General features: G+C 27.9%; 2 protein-coding genes across 5 annotated transcripts; both read left to right on the top strand.

Annotated features, from left to right (window-relative positions):
• The first annotated feature begins 2,546 nt into the window (after window positions 1-2,546).
• On the top strand, window positions 2,547-3,265 carry LOC111629362 (protein krueppel-like). Its single transcript, XM_023373255.1, has 2 exons — window positions 2,547-2,640; window positions 2,888-3,265. The coding sequence occupies exons 1-2, from the start codon at window positions 2,626-2,628 to the stop codon at window positions 3,242-3,244; spliced, it is 372 nt and encodes a 123-aa protein (XP_023229023.1). The 5' UTR covers window positions 2,547-2,625; the 3' UTR covers window positions 3,245-3,265.
• A 1,018-nt stretch (window positions 3,266-4,283) lies between these two features.
• Window positions 4,284-9,855, top strand: LOC111629352. Of its 4 annotated transcripts, none has more exons than XR_002757319.1 (5): window positions 4,284-4,472; window positions 5,857-6,138; window positions 6,488-6,700; window positions 9,312-9,684; window positions 9,762-9,855. XR_002757319.1 is itself a non-coding variant. In XM_023373245.1 (4 exons), the coding sequence occupies exons 3-4, from the start codon at window positions 6,656-6,658 to the stop codon at window positions 9,636-9,638; spliced, it is 372 nt and encodes a 123-aa protein (XP_023229013.1). In that variant the 5' UTR covers window positions 5,564-5,626; window positions 5,857-6,138; window positions 6,488-6,655; the 3' UTR covers window positions 9,639-9,760. The 4 variants fall into 4 exon arrangements, 2 of the variants coding, with proteins under 2 accessions (XP_023229013.1, XP_023229014.1); XR_002757320.1 differs by lacking the exon at window positions 4,284-4,472 and adding an exon at window positions 5,519-5,581; XM_023373245.1 differs by lacking the exons at window positions 4,284-4,472; window positions 9,762-9,855 and adding an exon at window positions 5,564-5,626 and having other exon boundaries at window positions 9,312-9,760.
• Window positions 9,856-10,780: the final 925 nt, after the last annotated feature.

Below are 10,780 nucleotides of genomic sequence, written 5' to 3'. Positions count from 1 at the left end.
GTAGAATATCTGACGAATATTACAATTGAAAAACATCACGTAAAGTAGCAATTTGATTTTTAAAGACATAGTCACAGCACAGTTAAATGAAATAACATTGAAAAATTTTCGTATAAATTAATTTATTGTTGAAATTATTTTATAAAAGTACAGTATTGTACATTTGCAGAACGATACTTTTGGTACGAAACAAAATTTAAAAATTATTATTTGAAATTAATTAATAGTTTTAATTGAATAAATTTACGTTTACAGAATTCAATGTATGTAGCAGATTTATAACTTATTTTAACAGTAGTGTAAGTGAAGAAACGTGGACTCACATTAGGTCATTAGATAACGCGAAATGAAACGACTGAACATTAAGAATAACTAAACTAAAGTAACAACAACTTAACTATAACAAGAAACGAAAATTATGCTTATTTTCTCACAATGATTAGTTTCTTATTAAGATGGTAACTTATTAAGAAACAATGTAAGTAAACGAAATAAAATTAAAGTATCACAGAACTTGGTATCACTCTACAGTGAAGCTCAACTACACGTGTAACGTTAATCTACCGAATTTGATCGTTAATATCTCCAAGACCAATGTATCGATTTATTAATAAATGAAATTTAAAATATTTCGAATAAAATCGTTGCATCGTTTTGGACTCAATTATAAAATAATGTCCCATTTTCTTTCTCGGCTGTTCTCGATACATTTAGGAAAAATAATTGGAATCGTATAAATTTGACAATCAGCGTTTCTAGATCTTTTGTCTGCACTGTATAGAAACCAAAAATTGTTTGTCTCTCTCTTCTTACATGTTTTCCAATCTGAAGTAAATGTTAATACTTATTCTGTATGGCAAATCTGAAAAATCTGCAGGCTCTCATATGATAGTGAAATGAATGTAGAATTATTATGAAGTCTGTTTTATTATGAAGTTATGCTTAACAGAAAAATGCATATAATGTGATATAAACTGAAAAAACCAGATAAAAAATGTAAAATTCAGCAAGAATAGCAAGTTAAATAAAACATTTAAATGCTGTAAGCAAAAAACACTGGAATAGAATTTGACAGAATAACTCATTCTATAAATAAAGTGCAATTACACAGACTTCAACTATTGGAATTCTTCGACAAGACAGTTATTGTCATAATAAATCGGAAAAATAAGCATCGTCACAGGAAAAACTTCGCGTTTTACGTTGTGCGTTAAACTCGTTGCACTGCATTGATTTAGTTAAACGTTACATCTTTAAGCGGTATAAAGGAAGGAAGTTAGAGACCAAAATTAAGCTTTAGTCTGTATAATGTGCGCAGATTAAAGCTCAATACAGACTGAAAACTACAATCCACAATGCGATTGTAATATTCAAGAGAATACCACAATCGAATTGTACCTATTGCAACGAAAAACTAACTGAAGTGGTGTTTGTTTAACATTACTTACCTTACTTTTTTGTTGCAATAGGTACAATCATATTAGGAATAGTTATATTAGGGATAGCTACTATTCTTAAAAGATACAACTGGCCTTTCAACCCGCACTATCTCATTCACACGCGAACAATGTTCCATCATCTACTCGCATACATATCCCTTAGTGGAACCCTTGAAAGCATACGCTCCGGGTGCAAGAATGGCAATTAGCTTTCCTTTGCTCTGTTTCAACTGTCGGTATATAGCTATCTTTCAACTTTGCATTTTAATTCTTATGCCATAACTTTCAGAACTTTTCATTGTTTAAATGTTTCTGCTGAGCTTTATATTATCAAACTGGTTTCAACACAATTATTATTTGTATTGTTTAATTCAGAAAATTCCATTTAAAGTACTTATTAAAAGTACTTTCAACATTAAAAGTAGTACCAATTTCAACACGGGAAACGATCTTAATGCAGTTAAAGTGCATAACATTTTTTAAAATAAGTATCATGTACCATCATGTGCTCTGAAATAAATAAATTTAATAGTTTTTCCTGTCGGAATTCGCAAACGGTAAATTAGCACTAAAGTCTTTTCCCAAAGATGAAAAAAATATTTCTAATTATCTAACTTTATTTATATTTCAATTTGATTATTTTCTAGTTTTTCTAGAAAATAAGCAAATTGAATAGTTTCTAAATGCATCTATAAATAAAAAATAATTCTATATGCATCTATTAAATGAAAAATGAAAGGTTTTAATAGAAAACCTTTCATGTTTTATTCAATAAGTGCATTTAGAAAGCAACTATAATGCAAGTTGTCAACAGGCTTCAATTTTGAAACATTCTCTCAACGTTGTTACTACAACAGAACACTTTAATTTAGAACACATTCAATGCTTTTCATCAACACTTACTAAAATTTATTTTATTTAATAGATTTCTAAAAATATTTAAAAAACAATTTTTGAAATTAATTCGGAACAGAGCCCTGAATGTATTTTCTTTTTTGTGCTAAGTTTAAAAATACCAAGAAATAATTTAAGCCAGTTTTTTTGTCTTTTTAAGCTAACAAATAGACACAGTATGTCAATTTGACAGAACAATTGCGAAATTTTACATTGTCGTAGTGCATTATTAATTTCTCCTTTCTTCAAAATTTATAAACTAAATTTTAAAATTGGATTATTAATCCTGGTAATGAAATCAGAAAATGTAAGTTAAACATTCGATGTATTTTGTAAGACATTGCTTATATTTGGCGACTGTTCCCGTGATTCGAAATTGTAAAATACGTAAAATGTGTAATTTTAATTATTATCGAAAAAATACTATTATATTTAGATACGAAAATAAAATATTTTTGATAAACATTAATAAAAATATTATTAATACTGTATATAATGATTTACACAACAAATTTTTTTTTTTTTTTTTTAAACAAATTTTTTTTTTTTTGAAGAATGAAAATAGAAAACTTGAATGTACTATATGTAAAAAAACATTTCAAAGAGAAAAGCATTTGGAAGAACACGTGAGGGTTCATACTGGTGAAAAACCACTTTCATGCGATATTTGCGGAAAAAAATTCGCCCAGAAATCAACTTTAAGTGAACATATAAAAATACATTCGACAGAAAGACCATTCAAATGTAACTACAAAGACTGTATATACGCTGCAAAATCCAAAGATAATTTAATGAGACATGTCAAACGATTACATCGAAAAGCGAATGCTTCTAAAGATATTGTAAGTATTATGCTCATGTATATTTTTGTATTTAACCGCGCTCTAGGGTGTCTCGAGCAAGTTTCATAGAGTTACGTAAAAAACGGTCGTTAAGGCCACTCTTGAAAAAAAATTTTTTTTTTGAATTTTTGGAATTTTTGGAATGTTTTTTAGGTCCCCAAATTTTTCCAGAATTTTTTGCCAGCGCAAAAAAAAATTTTATCGAGATTTTAATCAACCTATAATGACGCGATCTTCACGCTTTATTGCTTTTTAATGTTTTTTTAATGAGAGTTTTTTTTTATCAAAATTAATTAATCGTTTTAAAGTTGTAGTGCACCTATTTTCCTTCGGCAAAGTTATTTAAAGCTGCTTTCTGATGCCAAAAACGACATCCGATAGTTTTTTAATATTTTTAATTACTAGATTTTATTATATATATGTTTAATTAATTAGGGGGGGTCGAAAATCGCAATAAAAATTATAATTTTTTTAAAATATTTAAAAATATACGGCGAAATTGTAGTCACCCTACTTTAAACCTTCGTCCTCCCGCGATGTCTATCAGAATGCCCCAGGAAATCCGACTCCAGCTGTGGTCAAGATCATCCAGATGTGTAAACAATAACTCATAGGTGTTAAATTTCACAGAAAGGGAGACAAAGGAACTTAAATGATGAAGCTTTTTAACCAAAATTAACGCATTTCTTTCGTTTTTTTCAGTTTTAAGTATTTTTTATGTTTAATTAAAAATTTTTTTAAAAAATGGACAAAAGGGGGTTAAGTCCATAAATATTTATGAAACAGAATATATCATATTTATTAAATTAAAGTTAATATATATTCAGATAAAGTAATAAAATTAAACTAATTTATCAAAATTTAATTAATCGTTAAAAGTAATAATGGTAATTTACAGTGAAATAGTAAAAATATGTTTGTTATATCTCTATAGTAAAATCGTTCTTATTATTTATCAAATAAATTTCTTCAATAAGCGTCTGTAATATGTACAAAATAGAAAAATTTACAAGATATATTTAAATTTAATTTCATTTTTAAAATATTAATATTTTAATTTTCTTTTTCAATGTCTAATAAATAGAAACCACTAAAATCGAAACGAAGAGACCATAAATGTGATACCTGCGGTAAAAGTTTTGAATCCTCGTCTGCTTTTATATAACACCTGATATATCCTGAAAGAAAACGACCATTTTCATGTGATATTTGTAAGAAAACGTTCAAATATAAATTTGAGTTAAAAAGAGACATGAAAATAGTACATCCACAGGAAAAAACCGCATCTTCTTCCAAAGTACGTAAAGAAAATTTTTATCTTGAGACATCTGACTTTGTTTTACAGAACTAAGTGCATCAAAATTGATCTCCACTGATGTTGTCTCTACACGCAAATAGTTTTCCAAATGAACATCAGTAATTCGTGTTCTCACTTGTGATTTGATGTACTTCATGGGACTAAAAAGCTGTTGACACACAGAAGTGTTTCCAAATAGCGAAACCATCGACAGAGCATGTTTGTAAAACGCACGATATTTATCCTTGTCCAAATACGTTTCATAGAACTCTTCCAAACCAACTTGATGGAATTTCTTCAACGTTTCATGGTTTACTTACTTATAAAATCGATATGGTAGACAGGCTACTTGGTTAAAGTAGTTTGAATTGTAATTATAAATATGTTAAATATGTATTTTAACGTCGATCGCAAAATCTATCCAGATGCATTGGCGATAATAAAACGAAACTACAGAATAACACGGAACTTTGTCAAGCTGGACTGAAGGTAGTTATGAATATGAGCCCGATAGCATTGCGAGCTTTCCGAAAACGCCAAAGACCACAGAACATATATAGCTAAAGCTGAAGTCTCATATTAAATTTTGTCAACACCTAGCGTCGGACAAAAAACTAATTAAGTAACCTTGAGTGTCAAATAGCAAGATATTTGAAATATCTAAAAATCTATGAATTTTTCCAAAAATGAAGGATATTTCAAATTTCTCTTAGCTATAATTTAAAAATACACGATACGAATAAACTCATGACGTAATGTTCTTTTGGTGATATGTACAATAAAGTTAACATTTACGTTCATTTGACCTAGCTCCGCGGGCCTCGTGTTGGCCACCCCTAATCTAGAATAAATTAATTGGATTTAGATTGATTGATATAAAAAAATTTGTCACGGTTTTTGTTGGTTTCGCCTAAAACCGAGTTATTACTGTATTGGTGTTTAATTAAGTAGCACACCGTTTCTCTTTTAGTAATAGGAAATAATTTCAGCCAGAATTTTTGTCTTTTTAAGCTAACAAATAAGCACAATACGTCAATGTGACAAAACAATTCCGAAATTTTACATTGTTGTAGTGCATTCTTGTTTTTCATCTTTTCAAAATTTATAAGGTGAATTTAAAATTTTAATTACTTATTTTTTAAATGCAATCAAAGGTAAGTAAAACTTTCAATGTGTTTTGTTACACGTTATTTTTAATTAATAAGACGACACTTGTCATTCGAAATTATGAAGAATAAAAAATGGAAAATTTTAATTTTTATCGAAAAATACATAAACTGTATTTTACTATTATATTTTGATATAAAGAGATAATATTTCTGAAAATATTAATGACGAACCTAATAATCTGAAATACTTTTACACAACGAATATTTTTTTAAAGGATGAGAAACAGAAACATGAATTCACGGAATGTAAACAAATATTTTCAAGGAAATCGCAATTAGATGTGCACCTGAGAAGCCATACTGGTGAGAAACCGTTTCCATGCGATATTTGATGTTAAAAATTCTCCCAGTCTGGAAATTTAACAATTCACAAAACAATACATTCGGAAGAACGACCTTTCAAATGCAACTGTGGATATGCTACAAAAAAAAAATTTGATCTGTTATCACATGTCAAACGATTACATCCACATGCAATCGTTTCTGATATTATTACTGTAAGAATTATGTTTATGTTTATTTTTGCATTTAAGTCCATATATATTTTATGAAATATAATATATTATAAGTTAATAAATTTGATAAAAAATATAACATTATGATGGACTATATAACTGGCTTAATTATTATAAATAAAATTGATAATTTACAGTGAATCATTAAAAAATATACTTGTTAAATCTCTACCGTAAAAATCGTAAATATTAATTACGAAATAATTTCTTCAACAATAAGCCATTATAATGCATACAAAATATAACGAATTTACGAAATATATTAATATTTAAATTTTTTTTAGAATGTAATAAATAGCAATTACTAATTAATAACTCATTTAATACTTAGATTCCCCCAAAAAACTCGAAAGAAAATCACAAATGTGATAAATGTGGTAAAAGTTTTCCATGGTTATCCACTTTAACAAAACATCTACTATCTCATGAGAAAAGTCGACCGTTTTCATGTGATATTTGTAAGAAAAGGTACAAACATAAATTTCACTTAAAAGCACACATGAAAATAGTACATCCACAGGAACAAACAGCATCTTCTTCCAAGGTACATAAAGAAATTTTTTGAAATTAATTATTTAAAATTTACTTGAATATTATAATGTAAGGAAAGTTAATTAGCTTGTAAAAGATTTTTATAACTCCTTATCAGATTTTTAGGTGACTTTATTACGTGATTACTGTAAGTAATTTTATTCTGTAATCTTTATTTATTTAATAAATAATACAGCATTGTTTACGTAAAGTATTAACGCAAAATAAAAACTGATAATCTGAAGTTTGTACATTCAGTCATTTGATAATCTGCATCTGTCTTTCTATACCTCTATATACGGTAATTTCAAAATACAGTAGAGACTCGATTATCCGACCCCCGATTAACCGACACCTCGGTCAACCGACCGTCCTAGTTGGCAAATTTCAAATTTCCGCTAGTGATGTGGCGCTACAATATTTGGCTATGTCTTGGCTACTATAATATTATTTTTACGTGTTTTAGCTGGCAACATTGGAACGACCATGAAAGGGAGCCAGTATTTAAACGAGGCTTAATTTTCTAATTTTTAACGATATAATAGCGACGGTTATTATTTTAAAAAATTTTTGTTAGACTCGACATCGATGAAAATTCAACGCGAAGTAGGTTAATAGCGATATACTAATATACTAATTACATGGGATATAATAATATACTACACTAATTATGGATTTTTTCATACTTTTCGGTTATCCGACTTATCAATTATCCGACCAACCCCAGTCCCCAATTGAGTCGGATAATCGAGGCTCTACTGTAATACGATTTAAGGTACAGTATATTTTAAGATTCGAAATGATTTATGGTACATCTGACTATTTTTATTTACTGTTGTCATTATCTATATTTGTTCTTTAAACAGCAAGGAAAATTTTCGGTAAAATCGAAACGATTAAACTTTTTCCCTGTGAACTTTAATGAACTATACCACTAGTAAAATTACTATTAAGGGAAATCTACCATCGTAAATTATTTGGAATGATTTTAATCATAATAATTGTTTCAAAATTATTTTTCTTTTACTTAAGTTTTTCATCAGAAATTTAATTATTTTTAATTAATTAATGAACTTTTTGAACTTTATTACTTGATTTCTTATTTCTTTCCTTCTTGATTCTTCGGAATTGAACACAAAAAGCTTAAGAAATAATTACCTATAGTATAACTAATGGTAACTAATAATGTAAGGTAAAACTAGAATAACGAAAACCAATAAATAAATATAATAACTTGAATAAAAACTAATGAAAAATAATAAATGGGCAGTCCTGTGTCAGCTGATTTTGCATCCTATGCAAAGATTATAATTGCGCCTGTTATCTTACAAATTAGATATTTTGAAAAATGAAATTTAAGTATAATAAATAAACATTATAAATTTTTTGCACACTATCAAAGGTTTACAAATTTCGGCATGCTTTATTATTCATATATAAAGTAATATATCTGTAATTTTTCTATAATCAGAGCCTTTGTTAACTTTCTTTTAAAACCCATATTTAGACGCGATAGCAATCTATTATAATGTTTGGCACGCTGGGAACAGTCGTTCTCTGTATTCATAGATAAATTTTGAAAAACGATTCTTTTATTGCGGGTTTTGTGATTTTAGGTAAGTAATATATTGTGTTTCATAAAACAGTTACTCAAAATATATCATTTTTATATATTTTATAAACGGAAACAAGAAGTAGTAATTTACAGAAATCTTAATTAAAGAATCGTAATTAAAGAAAGCAGAAACTAGCCATGAAAGCGAGGTGTTTAAAGCCAGCCATTTTTTTTACATGAGAACGGATTAGTCATTTTTACATTACTTCTTATGGGAAAGATTGATTTGGTATACATCCAATTCGGTATAAGTCCAAACATCAGGAACGGATTAAGGTCGTATACCGAGGTTCCACTGTATTTCGAAAAAACCGTCCCCTACCATTGTAAAGCAATTAGCGGAAAATGGATAGTACAGGGATAGTAAAATCTCAGCTCCGATTCTGTTTTCTTGCATTTAGATAAAAGTAAAATAAAAATACTAAATGCAACAAAATATTCAGCAATCTGTATAAAACGATCGATGTAGAAAAATAAAGAAACAATACAAATACATGAGTCAACACCAACGTATATGACCTCACATAACAGTAAAAATTGTACTGAGCAAATGCAAATTCAGTATGCCACTAACTGCCTCGATTAGTCGCGTGATGACTATTGTTCCCCAGCGAACTTTGCGCTCTGTTCCTGTAAGAATAAATTTCGTAAAACTTTAAAATTTGTTAATGCAATCTTAAACACTTCAAGGAACGTAGACATTATTTTCCGGCACGGGCAACTATTGTTCCCTATGCACCTGAGAGTGAATTCATTCTAATATATAAAGATTATCGTGTTAAACTATATTCCATCATACGGAAAATTAGAATACTTTACTATGTAAAAGTACTGACATTCATTAATTACAATAGTATACTAAAAAAATAAATTATAAATGCCATTCCTTCAGAAACTTAATTTTTTGAATGATGCAGTTGACTTTAATTATGATTTGAATTAATAGTGATAGTCATTTTAGTTTAATTTACTGAATTAAATTATATTATATACATTTTTGAATTCTTAGGCAAGCGTTGAATATATTGAAGATGAAGAATATCACAAGGTAGACAAGGATCAGAAAGAATCAATGGAAAAACCATCAACGAGTGGTCAAAAATCTCAATCAGTAGAATATGAAGAATCTGTTGTAGAAATGCTTAGCATCGATTCAGAAAATAGTGGAATTAAGAACAGAGACGAATATTTAAACATGAACGAACTGGAACATTTACCAGAATTGGAAATATTTTCAGAAGTGATAGTTGAAGAAGTCGAACTAGAATGTCACATCTGTCAAGAGAAATTTGACGACGAAGTATCTCGTAGAGAACACGATGCAAAATTTCATTAATTTGATTAATCACTTCTGAATATTAATTTGCAAAACATACAATTTGGTAATGATACTACTAGAAGATTTAAATCTTGCACATTTTTTTTCGTTTATTATAAAAATATTTTTGATATTTTGCAGGCAGAAAATCGAATTAGTAAATAAGTCCTGTAAATATCTTTATTTTGAAAACTAAAATTAATAGAAAATATAAATAAATTTGTGTTCAATTCAGTCATTTTATTCAAGTCATCAATTTATTAGAAATATGCTACATTTATTGTTTAAATATAAAAGTGAAATTAAAATTTCGATAAAACATATTTTTCTTTACTATATTTTCTATTTATATATTTATGTTCTTCAAATTATGTCTAATTATATTTACGTTTCACCGAAATAACGTATATTGTTTCTGTCTTTATACGTTTCTATTGTATTTAAATATTTATTCATTTACATACTACTTCAGCAGAAAAAGAGAATAAAAACGTTTGGAAATGTATAAAATAAATTTAAAATGAAGACAAACAAATCTGTGTTGGCTGATAAAAAACACAACAATGTTCAATTATTTTTTACTTAATTTCGGAAGTTATATTAAGTGTTATGTAAGAAAAACTCACTGTTAATTAATTACATGCAACCCACTTTATAACATTTTTCACATACAAATGTCTGGGTCAGCAATTTTAAAAAGATGGCAACACTCCTCTTTTGTAGTTTTTTAAGTTTTCATCTTTTAAATATTAAAAAATAGTTTGAACTACGTCAATCATATTTTTTAATATACAACGAACTTCACTTTGGGATAGCGAAAGTAATGAAGATTAACTTGTTATTGTCCTGTTCATAATGTCACTGGAAAAAATTAGACACATTTTTACTTTCTTAAGAATTAAATACTGTAGTCTACGTAAATTATTTTAAATATTTAATTTATTCGGTTTCACTAGAACAGCCTATGTTGGCATGAAATGAAAATTGATTTTAAAACTACAGTGGTACCTCAGGTTACGAACGCCCCAGCATACGAAATTTTCAGGATACGACATGAAATTCGAACATATTTTTGCTCCACGATACGAACAAAAACTCACCATACGACGTTACATTAGTTCGCATTTTTCATTTGTTTTTCTTACTACAGTTATTTTTTT

Source organism: Centruroides sculpturatus, unplaced genomic scaffold (assembly GCF_000671375.1).
Source record: "Centruroides sculpturatus isolate CEXI.00-Female unplaced genomic scaffold, Cexi_2.0 scaffold469, whole genome shotgun sequence".
In the NCBI taxonomy this organism is placed as follows: Eukaryota; Metazoa; Arthropoda; class Arachnida; order Scorpiones; family Buthidae; genus Centruroides; species Centruroides sculpturatus.
The sequence above is the reverse complement of the archived record's forward strand: the minus strand, read 5'-3'. Positions and strand labels throughout refer to the sequence as shown.

Excerpts from the sequence above, each read along its gene's own strand:
- LOC111629352 (XM_023373246.1), top strand. The coding sequence starts at position 6,656 with ATGAAAATAGTACATCCACAGGAACAAACAGCATCTTCTTCCAAG. Across the intron at positions 6,701-9,311 it reads AAACAGCATCTTCTTCCAAG|GCAAGCGTTGAATATATTGA; the intron begins GTACATAAAGAA and ends TTGAATTCTTAG.